Raw genomic sequence first — 23590 nt, 5'->3', positions numbered from 1 at the left:
TAAAAAATTATTATTAACAATTAAACACAAAATATGTTTGTTACACTTTTTATTGTTCTTATTATTAGTAATAATTATTTGAAGTAAATTATTACAACACAAAAACTAAATCGACGACGGCGGCTGCGTAGCGACGAAACTGCACTCAAATGAGTACGAACGCGACACAAAGGAGAGAACAAAAAAAAAATGCAATAATACAGCTCGTTGAAGAAGCTGTAACCGCGACTGCTCAGCTGGGGTGGGTTCTTTTGGAAGAATTTGTTTATATAAATTATAACAATATTGATCGATTTATAATAATCAATCAAATTGCTATAATTTAGAAATATGTTATTACAAGTACCTACAGTGGGGTACGTTGTAATAAAAATGGGCGCCAGGAATTTTTTTTTTAACTACCCGAAGAAGAAAATTCCAAAACTCTTATAATGAGTGAAGCGAATAAAAAAAAATAACAAAACTAACGTTTGACTGTCTTTAAAATTTATTACTTTGGGAAACCGTGGGATTGAAGATCCCTGGACTAAAACCCAAAATGTTTTCCAAAACAAAAAAAAATTAAAATTACAAGCCAATGAAATTTAAATCAAACAAAGAAAATAACTCACAAAAGAAAATGGGTTCTTAATACCGGACGCGTCTCAACAATAAATATATCTCTACTAAAGAACAAATAAACAACAGAAACGAACTACTTATCTTTTTTTTTCTATGTATCCTCTTATTCCCGATCCTCACAACTCGATCCTCGAATCTTTAATTTTCCCCTTTTAAATTTCCTCGACCTTTAGTTTTCTTCTTCTCGATTTTTCTTTGTCCTTAACACAATTTCTCGAACTTTTTCCTCTTCTTTTTCTTGTCGCTTGAAAGGCTCTATCTAGAGTGCCTTCCAAGCTAATTTCAAACTACTTTTTCCTCCCTCGACCATTCCAGTCACACACACATTCATACAACACAAGCATCCGTTTTCGTGATTGTCGGTCACGGTATCGCGGCTTCCTGGAAGCTTTACGCTCATCAGGAAAGCCACCGTTGTTGACTCTCAGCGAAACTTTACTTCCACACACACAATCACGGTTTCAACAAGTTGTTGGATGAGTTTCCAAAACTTGCCGAAACATAATGGCGAGTTCAGACCCCTTCCCAACTATTCTTATTTCTCGAGAAAGTGTAAAGAAAAACAAAAATCGAGAAGAAGTCTAAACTAGGCATTTTCCTATTACAATTAAAATCGCGCGAGGTTCGAGGTGTGAATTTCGTACCAAACGTGAAATTAATCGACTATAAAAACGCGGCGTTAAAAACCCATTTTTTTACATTAACGATTAAATGTTATATTATTATTATTAAATCTACGTTACTATGATAATTGTTAAAATACAAATATGTTGTTGTTGTTGTTCAAGTAGGGTCCGCCTGACCGCATACTTCTTCGGCTCATCCGCCGGCATTTTCGACCTTGTCGAAAGAACTCGTTCTCGATCACCTGTTTTTGTTGCTTTTGCAAAATAAAGGCTAGGTACACCTGTGGTTGATGAGACCATGGTTGCCCTCAACTTTGCCGATATTTTGCAGCCACAACGGGAAAAAGAAAACAGCCAAAGGCTGGTTTTTGTTGCGGTGAAATTTACCGTAACATGTTCTTGCCCTGCTTTATTATTATTGTTATGGTCGGACATTATGACCCTCACAGGGAATTATAGTCCATATACAATAAATATAATTAAAACAGATTCAAATACACTCAGATATAGCTAACTGTGGCCCGAGTTCTTTTGCTAAACAGACAGATGATAGCAGTTTCCTTCCAGAATTCTTGCAAGCCAAATACACCTCTCTCTCTCTCAAATAATTCCATCTTCTACAAATATCTCAATCTCCGCCAAGGTTATTGAATCGCCAATTAAATTGGAAAATTGTCTGCATCTAGTCAAGAGAAAAACACAGGGTTTCTTAAAAATTAAAAAAACACATTTCAACTTTATCAATTGACTTCGAAAAAGCATTTGATAAAAATTGGAATGCACGCTGTTTTAAATAAATTAATAATTTGTAAGATAAGAACGAAGATTTTCGGATACATCCGATCGTTTTTAACCAACATAAAATTCTAGAGTAAATAATGTTTATTCAACTTTTTATGAACTTAAGAATGGTATACCCCAAGGTTCACCACTCTCAGTGGTTATTTCATTCTAGTTTTCAATAAAATTAGTGACATAATGTCCAAATATTAAACGGTCCAACATTCCTTGTATGCAGACGACTTAATTATTCTTCTTAAATGCAAAGAAATACCAAAATTTGTTGAATTGTTTTCAAATATTCTTTATGAAATAGATGATTGCTCCAAATATTCAGAATCAACTATATCGGTGACAAAAACTAACATTCTACTTATATTTCGAAAAACAAGTTGTCAAATATAAAAACACTGACATTTGTAACGTTGAATTTTTTAAAATACTTGATGTCATTTTTTACAGCAAATTTAGTTTAAGTACCATTGTAAATGCTCAAAATCTTGTATTCAGCACTGCTTTATTAATATTAAAACCTACTTTAAAATTCACTTCCTATTGCGTTGATATAAATAATTGAAGAATTGTTTGTTTTTTATCTTGGGCTTTGATGATCAATCAGTTGGATGCGATTAACAATAAAATAAAATTAATCCATGTTGGTTCTACCCTACGTTTAGCCAGTTGTTTTCCAGCTTTTTCAGGGGATTTATTTAGTATTTTATATTAAAAAAGAAAAAATCATGATTAAAAGTTGCACAAAAGGGAACCGAATACACAAGATTCACAATTTTCTTTCAATTTTTTTGCAAATAATCTTGTTTTTTTCATAAAAAATACATTTTAAGAATAATAAGATACAGTAAATTTAAATAACCAAAAATAAAAAAAACTGAATTTTGAGGAAGGGACTAAAAAAAACTACTGACTACCGAATACCGATTATTGATTCCATTACTATTAAAAACAATGAAGTGTCTTTAGACATTTTTCCATACCATTCGATAAGCTGCCAAGACAAGTAAAAATACCACCAACGGTTCGTTGTAATACCAAAGTCCCATAAAAAGAATCTTATTTTATTGCATTATTGAATAAATGTTTGTTGACTGTGTTCTTAGTGTTGCCATAAAATCTGTTCCAAGCATAAAACATAATAAGGAAGAACTATGAAAATATTATTATAATCATCATTAACATGTAATTTAAATTACAGGGTAATATTAATTTTATTATATTTTGTATTCACTGTTGTTTCAATTATTTGGCCATAATAAAATATTCTTATATTATTTCCAATCAAAATGATCGTCCTCAGATGTAAAGCCAGCCCTTAAACGTTGTGGCTATCATAAGAATTTAAATATTCCTTTGAGAGAAGTCTTTCAGGCGTACTATTCAATTCTTACCACAAAAAATAATTTTAAGGATTGAGCTTTTCTAAAACCGACGATATTGACCCTAAGGGAATTTTGTGTTGTCTTGGTTTTGTTTGCCTCCTGTAGAATAGTTCATCTATCTCCATAGCAAAACATGGCAACCGTTTTCACAATTGTTCCCAAAAATGGCCAATCAATTACCGAAGTCAGCGGCCTGATTATGAGATTCGCGGCGGATCGTTTTCAATTCGACACGCGTCTTATTTCCTTATTAACGATTTCGCGACGAAGCGAAAATAGTTCTTTTTATATTCCAGTGATTTGACAGCTTTCCTCAAATTTTGTTTTGTTTTTATTGAATTTGTGAAATTTGCGGTGATTTATTTAACATTTTATATTTTACTATGAATTGTGAATAAATTATAAGAAAATTGAAATAAAACTTACTTACATTTTTTTATAATTACAATCAAGAAAGAATCGACGAGATCGAACATTGAATAAATAATCAACACTGTTTTGCATGCGAATCCGCCAAAAAAAGCTGTCGGATTTCAACTCGCCAACAAACATTTTTAAATCCACTTCGAATTTGGTAATTTTTCGAATTCAAAATGAAGAAGGCGAAATTGAAAGCAATCATTGACAAACTCGCTAGCAAAACGATTCGCCGTGAATCCCATAATCAGGCCCCAGGTGATTGTTGCGTTTGATCCTAAGAATAAGAATAATAGTTTTAGTTTGATATGATATGATTTTTGATAAATGTATCGTTTATTTTGTTATAAACTTCTTCAATGGTAAAAATCTTTTTATTCGAAAAAAAATAATTATTTCATGCTCAATTTTCTCGTGTGACACTAAAAGCCCTTTGACTCTTAAAGATGTAGCAAAGTGGCGGAGAACCCGATTTCCATTGATTTTTAAAATAAGAAAATTTCGGTAGAACTCATTCCTTACATATGTAAGCCAATTATTGGGATTGTATTTTCTTTTGTGCCTCACACGATGGTAGAAGTAGCAAAATTAAAACCAAATTTAAATTTATTTATTGTTTACTAATGTAAATATTTAGCATAATAAGATAACCATTTTAAATCATATGGATGTTTTGAGCAACAAAACTTGGTAACAAAAGTCCTACATTATAATTTAATACAAGTTTTTTTTTAAGATATTATTTAAAATAATACACCAACCGGTTTTTAAAATTAGAGCTACCAAAGCTTGGCACATTGCCTTAAGAACGTTTTTATTCCTAGCTCTTTCGATATTCTTAAAGAATTATTTTGTAGGTTTTTTTTGTAATTTTTTGAAGAAAATAATTGATAACATCTCAAAAGCGTATATCTCTATAACTTTCTTAAATTCGCTAATACGTATTAATATAGGTTATTTTGTTAAATTCGGCATTCGTCGATAGGTGCAAAAGGGACTGTTTCTTATCAAGAAAAGGCTTCCCTATACATGCTTTTGATGGTTTTAGATGCAACTTATGTGTTTAATTGACACGCATCACCTGAATGATCACCCGGTGTAAATATCTTTTGAGTAAAGAGTAAACACTGTTGCGAAAATATTAAGACTATTACTTTCATTGTTTCTTATAAGTTTTCGTTCACTGTATTTTGCAAAAATAAAAACGAAAATACATTAAACTTACTAACTAATGACGTATTTCTGCACATTTTTCCTTAGAAGTATATTTAAAACATTAAAATAGCTCAAAACAATGTACAAACAAATGTTCTTAAAAATAATTATCACGTTACAAAAGGTCTATTTATTTACTCATTTAAAGTTTTTGATTGAAAAATTGTGTACTTAAAAATCATTTTATTTTGTAGGATATTTTTTAATTTTATGAGGGTTTGAAAATGGCGTATTTTGTTTTTACTCTGAATATTTTTTTTATAATTGGCAGTCGAAATTCAATTTAGAAAGAAACGATCGCAAATAAAATATCAAAAAAGAAATCGGACACTCTGTCGTATACTCATCTTTTTTTGTTTTTAACCGAACAAAGATATCCTTTTTATGTTAATAAAATACCGTTACATATGTCAAATGATTGTTCGATTTATTGTATGCGTTATAGAATGAATGAATGAATGCCCAACGGGGTTATAGAATGATAGAAATGCGATAATTAGTAATAAAACATTTAAAGAAGGTAAATCTGTTTGTGCTATTGCCGAAACTGTTAAAAGAAATAAGTATATACGGTAGGAGATATAAAAAAAGTTAAAAACACCAAAATCCGTTGAAAATCTACAAAAATCTGGAAGACCTAAGGAGTTTACTGCAGGCGTTGGCTAGTAAAACAAGTTAAACAAAATCTCAAAATGAGAGCACCTAAGCTGACGGTGGAGGTAAAGAAATACTTGCAAAAAGATGTTAACCCTGAAACCGTGAGAATAGTGCTTCATGGAGAGTGGCAAGAAAAAAACCACTCATCAACAAGAAAAACCGAATCAAAGAAAGGAGTTTGTAAGGCGGTTTCAAAGGAAAGATTTGTCACTTTGGAATCGTGTATTGTTCCCTGACAAGAGTAAACTTAATTTATTTCGATCAGATGGACAAACATATGCGTAGAGAAAGCCTAATGAAGAGCTCAAGGAACTAAACATGAGACCTACCGTAAAACATGGAGGTGGCTCCCTTATTGTATGGGGATGTATGTCGGCGGCTGGTCCAGGAAATCTTGTCATTGTGGATGGAATTATGGATCAATACAAATATATTAAAATTTTGAAGTCAAATTTACAAAAAAGCGCACGAAAATTAGGAATCAGCCAAGAATATTGCTTTTACCAATACAACGACCCAAAACACAAGGCTTTAAACAGCCGGTTATGGCTCTTGTATAGCTGGAAACATTTGATTGAAGCTCCCACACAATCACCAGACCTGAATGTTATTGAACATTTATTTAGCTACTTAGACAATCGGCTTAAAAACTACAATTGTATCAAAAAGAAAGACTTGGAAAATGCATTAAGAATCGAATGGATGAAAATTCCTACTTCTCTGTGAAAAATAAGTTCAATCAATGCCAAAAAGATTGGATTCGGCAAAAGAGAGTAAAGGATTAACGCAGTACTAGCTTCCCATTTCTTTTGCTTTTAATAATATTCCCGTTGTTTTTAATTTGTCCAACATTTATTCAAGAGAACATTCAAAATGAATCATTTAATTTTGGCAATAATATGAAAAGAGCTTATTGAAAAAGAATGCTTGTGTCCGATTTCTTTTTTAATTCACTGTAAATATGAGACAAAATAAGTCTGTTCGTTTAAAATCAGGGCCTAGTGAATTACAACTTTCGTCCATTCGTGTGATTAAGAAATTCTTATGGAAAATATTTAATTTTTGTTCAAATTCCCCAAAATACCAAAGAAATGACAAAAATTAAATATAACCAACAAATAATTTTCCCTCATGGACATTTTTTTAAGCTCAAATTGGTTGTAAAGGGTTTCCCATAAGGGCTGGACATAATCGCTTCAAATGGTCCAACTTCTGTAATTTTTAAGTCGACTTGACCTTGTATTTGTGTAGACCAAGTGAACGCAATAAACTTGACACTTTGACCAACCCGTTGTCTTACTGACAAGACAACATCAAACAATGATTTTGTAGACTCAAATGGTTGCCCTAAATTATGTTATTGTTTGTATACTAGGGCGAGGATTACGACAGAAAATAGGAGTTAACGTTGCAGTCACCGACTCCGAATTTCGGCAGAAAATTTTTAATTTTTTAAGAAAAGCTTATCCTGTTCCATTGAAAGGCTGTTTTTATCTTAAATGTTTCTGGGGTTTTGTCCATTTTAATATTTACTTCAAGAAAAACTCAACGACAATATTGGGTAACGAACATTAAATTTTGGTGTACGTATCTCCTGAAAGTAAAAAGTTAAAATACAATTTTAAGTCTGTGCATAATTTTGATTGATCTACGCACAACCGGCTTTTCTCTTAAATGTTGCTTGCCGCCTTTCATTGTTGATTGTTTTGTGTTGCACATTCTGGAAATAAAATATTTTTTTTTTATTCTTTTAGTTGTTTCAGGTTCCTGGCTATAATCTTCCAACTTGTGCCAAATGTTCGGAGCATTTGACCACAAATGGTCTAACTGGTATAACAGCGAATTTTTATCAAACAATTAGACAAGATTTACCAACTACTACAACTACAGTTGCAAATAATACATCCTCAACGACTAATGGTGGTGGCGGGACCACAATACAAGTCCAACAAATAACCCAACAGCAACAACAGCAGCAGCAACAGCAACAGCAGCAGCAACAACAACAGCAACAACAAACAGCAGCAAGCTCATCACCAGACGACGATGTAAGTCTTGAAGAGTCAAGAAAGTGTAGCTAGAGAGTAGAATCCTAATGCGACTTTCATTCTCTCTGTTCAATTTAGATAAATAGCCAACAACTAAGTGGTTCTATGTCCAATCAAAACGGCGGCGTGAAAAAAACCGAAACAATGTCATTTGATTTGGAGAAGACCATTCAGACCATAGACGTATTTATTGCAATTTGTTTTTATTATTTCAGTTTTATTTATTTTTTGAGTTTTCTCATCATGATTATTACATTTCATTAAATCTATTCGAAAACTAATGTAATTGTCTAATTTTGTTTTTTTTTTTTTATTTTATTAAGGTCGATCTTCTGTTCAACGAAGAAGGAACTTGTCCGCTTTGCTCGAAAACGTTCTCAAGAAAATCATCTCTGCTAACTCATATACGAAATCACTCGGCTGAGAGGAAATTTATTTGCTCATTTTGTCACAAAGGTAAGTGCAATTGAGAGATTAAAATTGCTTTTGATTCGTGTTACTCTAAAAAGTTCTATTTGTATTCTTGATTCTTGAGCAGGCTTTACACAAGCGGCAAATTTGCGAAATCATGAGCGCATACACACAAATGATAGACCCTATGTCTGCATTGATTGTGGCAAGACTTTTACACAGGTGAGTAAAATTGTGAAACTAAGTAAGTTTGATGAAAGGTTGAAAATGATTTACCAACCAAATCAAATCAACCTAAACTCAAATTCTTTTGTTGATCTTAAGTGTATGGTGTATGCTTTATTAAAGAAATCTAATGCTCTTATTTATAGATAACTAATTTGAATAATCACCGTCGATTGCACACGGGAGAGCGGCCATTTGTATGCATTGAATCAGAATGCGGACGGTCTTTTGCGCAAGTGAGTATTTTATTATAAGAATTTTGTCTTTATAGTAATTGTATTTAAGTAAAACTAACGTCCCCTGGACTATCTAGTCCTTCCTCTAAGGATAATGAACTTGAAAACAAAGTCATTGACCTCACCTCAGCTATGAACAGATCGCTAGAAATAACTTTTCCACTTATACACATAAGAGGAAAGACGAAGCCACAATGGTGGGCCTTAGAGCTTGACTCGCTCGGGAAAGAATGCAGGAAACTCTTCAACCGAGCCAAAGCCGCAAGACTAGCCCCTCACTGGGATTCTTACAAAGAACCCCTAAGAATTTACAAGAAGGCACAGGAAATCTAAGCGATCTACCGGGCCATCCTTCTGAAGCCTCTAGGTTACGGAAAATTCTTTAAACTAATCCAATGATGCTAAGCTGCTTGAAAAATGCAGACGGCTATTGGACAAATTCAAGTAATAAATCGCTGAACTTACTACTAGACACTCACTTTCCTGGTAGTTCTCTTACCGAAACTTGCAACGTTAAAGTCCCAATACAACATATCCACAAGGTCTGATCACAAGGGACAAGCTACAATGGGCTCTCAACATCTTCAAATCATTTAAATCTGCAGGACCAGATGGAATAATACCAGCCGAGCTACAAAAAAAATCTGACATAATTGCACCAATCCTTGAGGCAATTTTTACCAGCTGTCTTTACCTGGACCATGTTCCCTCGGCATTTAAGTTAAAGTTGTTTTTGTACCCAAAGCAGGTAAATGCTCTCAAGTCAATCCTAAACATCTACGACCTATAAGCTTATCATCATTCCTTCTTAAGACCTCGGAAAGATTGATTGATATCGATTTGAGGGTAAGTATTGATACAAGACTTCCGTCTCAACATGCCTACTGTAAAGATAAATCGGTGTAAACAGCGTTACACATCTTAGTACGCACTGTCGAATATTCCCTCCATCATAAAGAGTTCACTATGGTTGCTTTCCTTGACATCGAAGGTGCAACGTGGACACATCTGCAATCACATCTGCACTAACATCTATAAATGTAGAGAGTTCGCTTCGGAAGTTAATTCATTTAAAGCTTACTAGCAGAATAATTAACTCACAACAGGGCAGCTCTTCTGGTAGACGATTCGTTAGTAGAGGGACACCGCAAGGTGGTGTTCTATCCCCTCTCCTCTGGAAACTAGTGGTAAATAAAATCCTAACTAGTCTGGATGCGGAGGGTTTCAGGAAAGCATCTTAACACCTTAAAAGAACTCTTATAAAATGCGGTAGACAGACTAATACTTTAGGCTGATCGGTGTGGACTGGGTGTTAACCCACACGAAACCGATTTAGTCTTATTTTCGAGGAAATACAAAATTCCATTTGTCAACCCTCCCTATATTAAAGGAATACAATTAAAATTCTCGGACGAGGCTAAATACCTGCGTCTTGTCTTGGATAAAAACTAAATTGGAAACGCAACGTACAGGAAAGAGTCAAGAGTCTCTTTTCTTGCAAAAAATTTATTGGTAATAAACGGTGCTTACAACCCAGAATCACGCATTGGCTATGTGGAAGTATGGTGGACTGATTTAGAGAAAGCTATAAACCGAGTTAAATTAAATAAAGTCCAACGTTCAGCTTGCCTATGTATAAGCGGATCGCTTTGGACAACCCCATCTGCGGCACTGGACACCTTACTCTACCTAACACCTCCCGACTACACCATACCACAACTACAATTCGACAGAAATTTCCCGAATTCTATACACAGATCTTTCTGGGAGGATAGGAAATTCCTGGAAGATGGGTCAATCCATTTTTATACAGATGTTTCAAAAACAAAAGAAGGGGTTGGTATAGGTGCGTACTCTGAACAACTGAAATTAGCTCTCTCCTTCCGCCTTCCCAATCATTGTAGCGTGTTCCAGGCGGAAGTTTTGGCAATAGAGAAGTTTTGTCCTGGCTTAAAGAAAACGTGATATCAACATCTGATATCCGTATCTCCTCAGATAGTCAGGCCGTTATCAAATCTCTGGACTCTGTCTCTACAAACTCTATAACAGTTCATAACTGTCGATCATCGCTAATGGAGATGGCACAGCAGTTTAATATTCACCTTTGCTTGATGCCGGGCCATAGATACATTCCAGGTAATTGTAGGGCAGATGAACTCGCAAGAAACGGTACAATGTAGCCCATCCTACCACGTTTGGCTCATATTGGCATACCAATCGCTACTTGTAAACTGTTGCTAATGCAAGACGCTATGAAGAAAGCAGGCACCAGGTGGAACAGCATCACCACATGTCAAGTCACAAAAAACATCTGGCCAACACTGGATTTAAAACGTTCAAGGTGCTTGCTCTCTCTAAGCAGATCGCATATAAGCTCGAAAATAGGTGTCATAACCGGGCGCTGTCTAATAGGAAAGCCACGAGACTAGGCGTATTCTCAAATGGCTTTTGCAGAAGCTGTATGGACGAGGAAGAGGTAGAAACAGTTCTTCATCTTCTCTGTACATGCCCTGCTATGACTCGAAAACGCAAGAATTACCTAGGAAAATTCTTCTTTAACGATCTAAATTATCTACAGCATAATCAGCCTCTCACGTTTCGTCAGAGACTTAAACTGGTTCCATTGAGCTTAGGAGGAAGCCTCAAGATTCATGTGGTATCACAATGGGCCATTAAACTGGCCTAAGTGTGTCCGTTTCCATCTTGGACAGCCACTATAATCTAACCTAACCATTGGTAAACCCTGTTCTTTAATAGCTGAAAACAAAATGATAGCGTCAACTGATATACGCATCTTCTATTCACTAAGAGCAAACAACAGCTGTTTATCTCTTATTGAAAATGTAACTCGACTTTAAGTTCCTGAAAACCTTATTTCAATATTGTATTTCCGAAGAGTAGAAGAAAACAGTTTCTTACCTATAATTAATTAATTAAATTAATATATGTCCTGTTGTAACACATGGACGTAGGATCTATCAAGTCTGGCAATCACACCCGCTTTTTAAAGTAGCTAAGATTTTCTAGTTTTATGCTGCATTACAACGGTCCAATAACTGCACTAAATGTATTAGCATTTAAGCAATCAACTACTCCTACCTTGTTTTAGTTGTCTTATTGCAAATTTCCTTATAATTTTATTTAACTCATCCTTACATTAAACACGTTGTATTATCTTTTTTAGGTCACAAATCTAAACAATCACATGAAGACCCATCACAAAGTACAGCAATACTGCTGCAATCAATGTTCGAAGAAATTTACCCAAGTGACGTCACTTAATCAGCACCTTCAAGCTCACGCCGGCATAACAGGCTATTATTGCCCTCGATGTCCAGAAAAAACTTTCAAACAGCAATCCCAACTGCATACGCACATGAAATCGCACGGTCTGGCCTTCCCATACGAATGCCAGAAGTGCGATGAGAAATTCTTGCAACAAGCACACCTCGACCAACACAACAAAATGCATGATGAATTTAAATTCAAGTGTGACATGTGTCCGAGCTCCTTTAATCAAGAGGTGCTCCTTAAAAAGCATGTCCAGCGACACATCGAAGGAAGGTAAGTCGACCCAGACGGTATTTGTCGTGTTTTCTATGTTTTGGTTCTTTTTTTTTTCTTGTGCGTGCTTCTTCATTTTGTATTTTGTATTTTTGTATCTCGAAGCCTGTGTATATATGTATTTGTATATTTTGTCATTTAAAAAGCGAATTGTGTAAAAGATTGTTTGAAACATAAATTTTGCAATGTACTCTACTTTGAAAGGTACATTACATGTCCGGTAGCTAATTGTAACCAAGCATTCGCCGTTAAACAACACTTATCGAAACATCTTCTTACTCGCCATTCTCACAGTGAACTGCCGCCGCCTAAGCGTTCTAAAAAGCAGCACCACAATCAGCTCCATCAGCCCGTACAAATGATTGGGCAGCCACTGTCAATACAACACCACACACCCGGGCAGCGTATGCGTAAATACTTTTTCTACATTTACCGTAAAAGAAAATAAAAGGTATAACATATTTTTATTTTGTCTTGCAGGAGGTCGCCCACCCAAAAAGAAGAACCAACAGCAGCAGCAGCAATTAAATCATTCAAACGTTCAAACAATTAAGATCGAATTGCCATCACAGTTGCAGGATCATGTTGGAGGAGGCGGTGGTGGTGCAACAATACAATTTAATCATATGCAATCACAACAGCAACAACAACAACAAGTAGCTGTTGGCGGCAACCAAGTCAAAGTTCGTTATTTACAAACTAAATAACAAACCAAACAAAAAATCATTACAAATTAAAATTCCAATATACAGACAACAGTCGTGCAACAGGCAGCTTTGATCAACAACAATACAACAAATGGTAATGACCGACATCAACAACAACAACAACAAGAACAAGACCAACACGAGACACAAGTCGAAAGCGGCGATGATCTTAAATGCCAAGATTGCGGTGTATTATTTACAAATGAAAACGAACTGAGGGAGCATATATTCTACAAACATCCCGAGCGGAGATTCATGCAGGTACTATTACAAAACGGACACACTTCGTCCGATGCTAAGAATTTGCTTATATTCAAATATCAATAGCTGTAAAAGATTGTTCTCTTGCTTAAAAAATCATCAGTTCTTTATCAGTCTAGCAATTCAGCAAGTGAAATTCAATTTCTTCACTATTATTCTGTAGAAATTTAAATACACCCCAACAAGCAGTAGGAAAACAACGATTTTATTAGAATGCATAAAATACTAATACTTATTTGTATACGGACTTTGCCATATTTCAATTAATGGTGAACTATGTACATAGATGTTTCCACTTCGAGCATTATATTGTTACTTTCTATTGGTCCTTATATCTTTTCTTTCAGTCAATCGCTCATGTTTTGCAGGTCATTCATTGTGTAACAGGTGCTTTTGCATTGAAAGCTCAGTTTTTCCAATAAAATATATGTTTTGATTCACTTCAATTTCTATAAAAAAAACGACAATCAGGACTTTCAATTAAAAAACCAGACTCGAACTATGCCGATTTATAGTTATAAAGAAGAATGCGAATTTTTGCTTACCTATGGCTCACGAATAAGGGTATACAAATATCTTTGAAAAGCATACATTTTGTGTATGAAGACAATCAGCACTTTTCTACTATTCACATGGATCTTTTCTGCTATCCACTGGGTGAACTACAATATCCCAAACTAATTTGACATTGACATTACACAAATTGTTTTGATTTCATAGGTACACATTTAAAGTTCAATCACTTCGTAATTTTTAAATTATATTTGGAACTTGGACAGTATTCTACTTTTTTCCAATTGTAAGCATTGTAAATATTTAGAACTTGGACAATATTCTACTTTTTTTCAATTGTAAGCATTGTAAATAATGTGGAACTGCGGGATCGAATGAAGGTTTATTTATTTAACCTTCGGTGAAATAAAATTGCATTCCGTAATGTATTGGATATTGTTGAATCAAATCTTGCACCTCCGCAGCGAAATGATTCAATATCGAAAAAGGCCCATTACAATAAGTTCCACTCCTTCTGAATATTTGTGCATTTTGTTTGAGTCCAAACCTGGTTAAATTTTTGTGTAGGGAAAAAATTTTCAATTTTACTTGTCCTAAAATCTAACATTTGCCAATCAACCCCCTTTTTTATTGGTGGTCCCAGGAGGTTGAGCTAATCTTTTAGGCTACTTCAAAATTATCGGAATTCTTTTTGCATTATTTTTGGAAATATTTTGCATTTAATTACATTTTAGCAATTATTACAGAAAACTGGGCTTTGTTTGTCGTTTTACAATTTAAATAAAAATAATTAGCCCAATTTTAAATATTTTCCATGAGAATTATTCTCCCAGGAATAAAATGTTCGTATTCCGAATTCCCCGGGAGACAATTTTTCTCTTCAAACTCGGGAATGTTTAGTAATATTTGATACAAGAATGTAAAACTAAGTTTCAGAAAAGAAAAACAAACATTTTTAAATTGATATTTATGCATAAATTAATGCATAAGAAGATTAAATTGAAAAATGCTGAATATTGCAGTCAAATTTTTTGTTGAAGAGGATTTAGAGGAACCAAAAACCTCCAAGTGCTTTAAGAAGGTCCTTGAGGGACAGTTTAAACCTTTTCGAGTTGCCTTAATGGTTGTAAGTACTCGTAAGTTCAAAAATTTGCTTTTCTTGTTTCATTAAACTTGATTCTTGGGTTTTAAAAATTTTATAGAGTTTACAAGGTTTTCTCCAAGTATTTGATTGATATTCTCTCTAGGTCCTGTGATCCAGCTAAAAAGAATTTTTCAATCCCACCAACAATAAAATCGAATGCTTGTTTGCAGTTTTGGACTGGCACAACGTAATTTTAAAGAAATGTTGCTCGGGCATTCCACACAAAACAAAACTTTTAAATGCTACTGTGTCCTTTGTTTTTTTTTTTGTGAAATCCACATGCAAGTACCCGTAGTGTAATGGTTAGTGCGTTAGACTGTCATGCAAGGGGTCTTGAATTTAATACTTGCCTGTGCCACCTTAATTAAAAAACAAAAAGTTTTCACGGGTACTGCCTCTTGCGAGGAATTGACAAATCCTCCAAGAGTAATTCGTGTCATGAAAAGTTCTTTCTCAAAATTAGCCGTTTGGATTCGGCATATAAACTGTAGGTCCAAATTTGGTCCTTGTTTTTTAAGCCTAGAATTAATTGAAATGTTATCATATCAGTAATAATTGCAAACAAGAAAAATTTAAATTTTAGTCTTGGAACTTTCGAACTTTTTTTTAGAATAAAGGAAACTTAAAAGGGAATACAATCGCCAGGATCATTCTATTTAAATTGAGAGAAATATATTCATTTTATTAACAACAGGCAGAAAAATCCGCAACATTTTAAATGTGTATTTAAGAATACTGCGCAGTATTATTGAAGACAAATTGCAGAACAAAACTAATACCATGGGCTTAAGTCAATATATATGACAGTAAAAGTTGCAAATTAGATCAGAAATTAAGTGCAATAGTGTTCTATTGAAATTAAAGTATTGGAACTCATTAGACTCCAAAAGAAATTAAACTGTATATAAGACCATCAAGGTTCGTAGTTCGTTCAGCAATATACAAATTTTACTTTTTACTATTCGATTTTTCTTAATAAAAGAGTGGAAATAATTGTTGGAGAACTTATTTCAAGATCATCATTTTTGACTTCACACACTACACTGTCTGTAAACAAAAACAAAAATATTTTTCCTTGTAACAGTATAAAGTTGTAATTTCTTTATTTAACTAAACAATATTTTGTTCAAGTAACTAAAAGAAAATTTTAGTTTTTAGTAGCTAAAAATGTCACGAAGGAAGCTCGGTCCCAAAACATGGAGACGTGGTCCCAGCTGAGGTATCGTGCTAGGAATAGAGAGAGATGGAAGGAACTATGCCCTATGCGCTAGGAAGAGTTAAAGTGCTGTTCTAGCAGCCGGATATGAAGAAGAAAAAAATGAGATTTGTTAGTTTTTACTCTTTGGATCAACAATAGGATATAAATTTATAGCCACCATTTTTAAACGTCTGGCCAGTTTATGTTTCTATGATCCCAGAAATATACAACATTTCTCTTACAAAATTGTCACTTTTATCAGAAATCAGAGAACAAATTTTGTATGATCCGATTTTTCAAGAAGTCTATCGTCCAATTCAAAAATGACGTAAAGAAATGCAAAGCTAATTTGATTACTGGATGAAAATAAACACTTAATTGTGTTTTTCACTTACCGGCTCTGTCAATCCGTCTAAGAAAGTTTTCATAAATGTACAAAAAATATAAACAAATTTACAAGTAGGATCTTTTCCTTTGGCACCAAATCAGTTAAAGGCACATCATGTCCTTTGAATTCAATTATATGTTAATTAAAAAAGAAATAGTTTATTTTTTGTGCGCATTTAGGTAGCCTTGGAATAAATTTCTTCAACAAATATATGCAATATTTCTTTTCTCCGAAGAATTTTTTGATCTTGCGAATCTCCCTTAAACAAAAAACTAAAATAATGGTTGGTGATATTTTTCCAAATACAATTTAAAGGTAAACTTTCTATAATTGTTATTCATGTTCCCAATATTCGAAGGAGGGACACACAATCTGAAAATTTTATTTCTAGTGTAAACTCTACTAAAAGGTGCTCCAATCGAGGTTTTTAAAAAATTATGTATCCTAATTTTTTGTATTAATATTTGATAGATGAAATGAATGCTTGCCACAGCTCAATGCCTCTATTCCATGGCAAATGTTTTCAATTTATGTGAATTGCTCTCGTCTTTTTGGTACTTTTTCTCTAAAATAGCCGAAAGACACCGACCCGTGCTTATGAAAAATTGCAATGTGTTAAAAGTAAAACAAAGAAAAGTTAAATGAAGTTGGGCAAATAGCTTTGTGTTAAAGTATAACTCAAAATTTACAATATGCCACTCTTTATTATCATCTTTTTACTGATATCTACTTTTGTCCGAGTTCTTAACCCTCTCACGACCATAACATAATGTCACTAAATAAGATGATTAAAGCTTCTTAAAATCAGATTTAAAAATGAAAATATGAGAAATTGGAACCGTTTTTTTTTTTTGGAATTTTGTTGGGACAAATTGTGGTGTAAATGTCTTCCTATAGATTTTTTTATCAACTGGTGCAGTCTTTGGAAGATGTTTTTGTTTTGTTCGAACCGTACCGATGTATATTTGGCATCCCAGTCCTTCCAGTTTTTCTGTAAGCTGAAGTACAACTGATTCACTAAGGCCATATATATAGATCTTACTCAAATAGGTTACCTGTGGCTTAATCATATCTACACCATAATTTAAAGCCCTATTTGACAGTCTTATTCTTTATGTATTGTTCCATAACATTATGTCCCTTGAATTTTATCATATATTCGTCAATTTCCGAAATCAAAATCAACGTTACGAAAAACATTTGGGCTGTACGTTGTATGGTTCCACTAGAAAACTGGTTGATGCTTACCGCTAACAGATAATCCTGTAGATGTTGAAATGCTCTTTTGATACGCTTGTTGACTCCTGAAGTTGATGAGTCATATCTTCAATTACAACATCAACAACCCCTTGGTCATCATCCTGTGTGAGAAGCCTCTGATCATCTTAACCATCACTATTGTCACCCATCAAAATCGGTTGGACTTCATTATTCCTAATTTCGAAAACTCCACTGACTAAAAAAATTAAAGTAAATGACAAAAATTATAATTACTATAGGTAAACTATTTCTCATAAATAATATCCTCTATACGTCCACTGGGACATCGGTGTTCCTTTTTGTTTATCATTAATGATAATCAATGTATATCCAAAATGACTAGTGATAAGATAAATGTGTATATTAACAGTTTACTTACCAGGCAATCATTATTTCACACTTTGAAATGATACAAAACACTTTTTAATTTCTCCAAAATTGTAGACCAATGAACGGATCGAAGTGACAGTTTCCAATGACTTGGGAAAAGGAACGTTATTATAAATTTTAAGTTGCCAATAAAAAAAACATAGAAGGCACTCTCAGAGACTACTATTTAAAAAAAAGTTCATAACCTGTAAATTATTAAGTTAATATTTTTTGTCTTGTGACAAATGTGTCCCCGTGGTCGTGAAAGGATTAACATCTTATTGAATTTTTTACCATCAAATAATTTAACTTCAAAAAATTAAAATATAAAAGCATGTGGGACTTTTGGAAAATGACATTTTGTTCATAAGTAGCAATATTTAAAGAAGGCCATTTTGTCCAAGGTGATAGCTAAATCAATGACGACATCGTTATTAAATATCATCAAAAAAACGTTTAAAAATTGTGTGACTTAACGTATCGTATTCAAAATCCAAAAATCAGTTTATAATGTTATGTTTTTCTTATGATTAGAATGTTGGTCCCTTTGCCGATTGTTTAGCTTTACACCAAGCTAAGTGAAGAGATTTAGTGAACATTTCTTGAAATTATCAAACTAAAATTCACTAACCTGAAAAAAGAACACTCTAAAATATGAAACATACTTTTCCAGTAAGAAAATAAGATACAACAATTTGTCTGGCATACAGTACCTCTCTAATAATATATACACTTTACTTTATATCTGTAGAAAATAAACATTCTCTTTCATGCAAAAGCAACAAACAAACATTTTCAACTGTTAACTTTAAGCCAAAACCTTTATCTTGCCATTTGCTATCTGGTCCAATTTTCACAATACTCTTCATTCACACTTTACACACACATTACACAAATATTAGCATGACACAGTTGTACACATAATCTTGGTAGTGTTGTAAGATAATGAAAGAACATTATGAAACATAAATCCTTAAAAATGCTTATTCGAAAATTGAATAAATTTCAAAAATATTTCATTCTCATACAACTCTGCCTTCTCGCATTCTCTCTCATCTAACTATTACCTTAAAATATATACCTAAAATTTAAGAACAATATTTAAAAACAAAATATAATAAATTTATCATTGAAACAAATCTCAAAAAAGTCAAGAGTGCAATTATAAACATTTTTTTCAACATATAAAATATATATCTACATAAATATATATTCATGTATATATTTCAGGCTATTTTAGAAGAGAACAGATATCTAATGAGAATGCAACCCCAACAAACTTACCTATGCAATCTGTGCTGCAATGTATTTAAAAGTCATTTAGCCTTAGTGCGTCATACAGCCAAGTTTCATGGACAACTAATTGTAAATTCTTCTAAATCCGAATATTAAACTTTTAATTTAGTGTGTGATTTGATTTTACAAAGTATTTTATTTTTTTTTTAATCTATATTTAAGTTTAAAACAAAACAAAATATAAAAATGTTAAATATATTTTTTTGCACAAATAAGAAAAATGTTTAAATAACATTCTAAACAAAGAAAAGAAAGAAGATATTTTCAGTTCTAAACTGATTTACCGATTTTTGAAAATAATAAATATTTAAATTATAATTATTGGGCATATCTCAAAAAAGAACAAAGTAAAAATGTATAAATATTCTATGTTGTTCTTGAGGATTGTTAATTTACATTTTTATTATATTTTCAATATAAATTTTATAATAACAGCCCAACACTTGAGGTTGTAACCGGAACATACAAATTACTATGAAACTAAAAATATTTAAAATAAATTGTACACATTTTAAACATTAACGAATATTTATGTTTTTTAGGAACATATTTTAATTTTGAGTTGCTTTAGTTATTTCAAACAATATGTTTTCTTTTTGTATCAGAAATAAGTCTGTTGTAAAATGACCTTGACAAGCAGAAAATGCCATAAAATTTATGGCATTTTCGTAAATGTATGTTTTTCTTTTGGATATGATTTTTGTCTTAAAGTTTTATGTAGTAATACTCTCCTAAATCCATTACAAAATTGTGCTTGTACTCCTTAAATTTTAACAATTGTGTCACAAGAAGTTGCATTTGTTTTTCTTTTATAAGGTGTTGACATACAATCTGACCTTAAAATCGTTCATAGGAAAATGTTAAGTTGAAATCGTTTTAATATTTTGGAATATTTGAGAAAACTAAAAATAAAATAAAATAAATAATCAAATTGTTCAAGAGACGTGAAGATTTTTCAACAGAAAATTGAATTTGATATATAATTAAATCTCAAACACACCAAATAATGTTTTCAAGTTATAACTGATGTAAATTCTATAAAAATCAAACTTTGCTATTTACCTATTTCTGCCTATTGCCTATGTAGGTAGACGTATACATTCTTAAGATGACAGGAATGTACATTTTGGTCCTTGGCTTACAAATTTGTTTAAACGGATTTAACATTCTACCACAGCTATCTGGAATAGATTGGCTTCATAAGGGGAGATTTTATAGTTGGTTTATGAGGTTCTAACATTATAATAATGTCAAAAGTATCCCTTTGAATTCTGTTCCTAACAGACTTAGGATCTCATTTTTGCAGACAAAATTAATGGCGTTTACAAATACCTCGAATGCGAAATATATCGGGAAAAAATTAACTTTCGATAGAAGTCATTTCGCAGAAAATGTCTGACCAACTCAAAATGATTAACGAAAAGATGTGTATATTTTTATGATGATTCCGAAATCATAATGTTTTCAGGATTGTTAAAGAATTTATTGAATTATACCTTTGATAGACCTGAGTATCATTTTGCTGAAAATGCCAGACCAACTCAAAAATGATTAACGAAAAGATGGTTATGTTTATATGATGATTCTGAAGTCATAATGTTTACAGGCTCGTTAAAGAATTTATTGAATTTAACTTAAAGATTGCAATCATTTGAATGTAATCAATTAATTGCAATCTTTATATTGAAGTAAAAAAAAAGTGTATTCCCAAAAGATTGCATTTTGTTACACACTTCAGTTGACATGAAGCTTAACAATGTTGATTCGTTGACATGAAGCTTAACAATGTTGATTCGTTCATTAAAAAGATTGTTAGTTATTTGCTTGCTTAGCTTTTCTTTTATTTAACCAAATTTGACTAAAAACTATCAATAATCTTTTTATTTGGTTGTGTTATAAAACCATTTTCATTAGAACAACATTCAAAAAGTTTGTCTTAAATGTACAGCATTTATTTTGAAATATTTTACTTGCTCGTTTAGGTTAAGAAGAAGACGTTTAGGACGTTTAAATTCTTTCAAGCTTCAAGTAATATACATACATATGTATGTATTAACTATTTTAATTACTTATTAAAGAAAAACTCTTTGAAGGCTTTCATATTTAAAACGAATCCTGATTGACAGTTGAAAGCTTTGTTATATTCAGTCAGTATTGAAATACAAACGGTATCTTCTGTGATCACTGCTTTCATAATTAAAACGAATTTTGATTGACAGTTGAAAGATTTTGATATATTGGTCAGTATTGAAATACTAAATAGCACCTAATTAATTCTTCCTGTGCCTTTTTCAATTGCTTGTTTGGAAGGGTTTTAAATGATGAATGCATAAAACAAAAAAAATATTCAAATTTGAGGAAAAACAATTCAAATTAACTAACTACCTTATATAGGGCATTGTTTAGTTTTGAAAAATTTGCATCGTTAAAAGCGTCTTAAAAATATATGAACTGTCACCTTATCGCTTTTTAATATGTGCAATTATGACATAAATTCCTAAAAAATTAGTTGTTAACACAAAAGTATTGAGCAATCTTTATTTCTTAAGTTGAATTCTTGATGCAAGTGTTCAGTGATATATCCTTATTTAACGGTATAGTATGCACTGACTTTTGATCTTATCAAGTATCAAGAAAAGTATTCTCAGAAAAGTATTATCAGTCATTAACATTTTCATCTACCAGAATTTTGCTCATACAAACATTCGGTACCCTTGTTTTAATTGAATTGTAAGTTGTTCAATTTTTCTCACAATTATACTTATTTCTGCAAAGTGTAGCCTTTTTTTTAAAAAAAACATTTGCAGATGTAAAAATTGGAATTTTGTGATTGAAAAATAATGATTTTTTATATTTCATGAAAAACCAAAAACAATTGACAAGTAAGAGCAAGATTACGAAACTGATGTCCAAAAAAATTGAAAATACTTTTTATTAAGTTAAAGATTTGAGTTTTGTGTTCTTCAAAATAATTTTTAGAAGAATTTTTCTCCTTTTCGAAAAAAAAAAACACATTTATCTTTTGTAAATTTACATAGGTACCTTATTCGTAGTAGCTTCTTTTTCCAAGTTGGTGCCATTGAATCGAATCTCTATAAGGAACATTACTTACAATGCAAACGAACTGTTATTTCCAAATACTGACTATGTTATGAACTCCAAACATTTTCGATTTAGGTCGTGCTTCAAACCTAATTTGAAAAATATGTTTTGGACGCAAACAAGGGTATTTTTTTTCTATAAAATAATTGACGCAGGTACACTTCAAGTACATAATTATAATAAATATTTTCATTATGTGATTTGCTTCCTACGCGGGGTTCTAAAAAAAACTTAAGTTATGACACAGTCTAATAATTAATATTGCACTTAAATATCAGCCTTCAAAATAATTAATACAAATTTTTAATAAAACAAATATTTAATATTTAAATTTTAAAACAATTTTCAATGAGCTTGAAGAGTTGCAACGTGAATTTTAAAAGGAAAACAATTCGACGATGGAATAAAAGAAAACATAAAAGTAGGAAAATCAAGCAATATTCGTTCCTAAAAAAATACAAAGCAAAAACTTCTAAATTTTTAAACAGAAAAGAAATTTTACACCTCATATGGCAATGATCCGAAAGGAAAAAAAAATACCTCTGCAATAAAATCGAGTAAGAAAAATCTATTAATCCTTTATTTTATTTCTTAAAAAAAACAACAAGCAAAATAAAAAAAGAGTCTTCCTTATTATTTTTTTATTACCAACAAAATTATTAAACCTAAACAAAAAACAAAAACATAAATATATAAGAAAACAAATGAATAAAAAAAACTTTGACTTGTGCAGAGCAGCTCCATGGTCTTATTTTAATTCGAATGCAAGTACTTAGAATTAACATTATTAGTTTTAAGATTATTGATTTTATCAACAAGAATAAAATAATACAAAAAGAAGAGAAATAAACAAATATTATAAACATAATATGTACATATAAAATACATTTACTATTTTATAGAGCAATTGTATTGGCAATTTAAGACAAGAACAAAAAATCTATGTCTATTTAGACTTAGTTACCAATGTATCTTTGTATGTGGAATGTTTTTTTTTTTAATTATAATTTTAAGTTTTTTTTTTTATATATACATTCAAAAAAATATATATTATACAATTATATAGTCTACAATATAAAATAAAGCTAATGATAACATGATTATCATTTTTATAAAATAATATAAGTTTTATATAATATCGCATAAAAAATTCAT

At 31.9% G+C, this 23590-nt stretch overlaps 1 protein-coding gene across 6 annotated transcripts in view; it reads left to right on the top strand.

Annotated features, from left to right (window-relative positions):
* The window catches only part of LOC129942749 (zinc finger protein 501-like), a 29596-nt gene extending 6571 nt beyond the window's left edge, over positions 1-23025 (top strand). For 2 of the 6 annotated variants that reach the window (XM_056051802.1, XM_056051806.1), the window contains exons 2-12: positions 7468-7543; positions 7604-7761; positions 7840-7944; positions 8085-8217; positions 8300-8394; positions 8544-8633; positions 11818-12197; positions 12402-12607; positions 12678-12880; positions 12950-13165; positions 19268-23025. In XM_056051802.1, the coding sequence (XP_055907777.1) occupies positions 7468-7543; positions 7604-7761; positions 7840-7944; positions 8085-8217; positions 8300-8394; positions 8544-8633; positions 11818-12197; positions 12402-12607; positions 12678-12880; positions 12950-13165; positions 19268-19429 (1824 nt within the window). In that variant the 3' untranslated portion in view covers positions 19430-23025. Of the gene's footprint in view, positions 1-7467; positions 7762-7839; positions 7945-8084; positions 8218-8299; positions 8395-8543; positions 8634-11817; positions 12198-12401; positions 12608-12677; positions 13166-19267 lie in introns of those variants that run through there. The other 4 variants (XM_056051803.1, XM_056051801.1, XM_056051804.1 and 1 more) reach the window with 4 other exon arrangements.
* Positions 23026-23590: the final 565 nt, after the last annotated feature.

This window comes from Eupeodes corollae, chromosome 1, assembly GCF_945859685.1.
Source record: "Eupeodes corollae chromosome 1, idEupCoro1.1, whole genome shotgun sequence".
Classification (NCBI taxonomy): Eukaryota; Metazoa; Arthropoda; class Insecta; order Diptera; family Syrphidae; genus Eupeodes; species Eupeodes corollae.
Note: the sequence above shows the minus strand (reverse complement) of the source record. Positions and strands in the feature narration are given on the sequence as shown.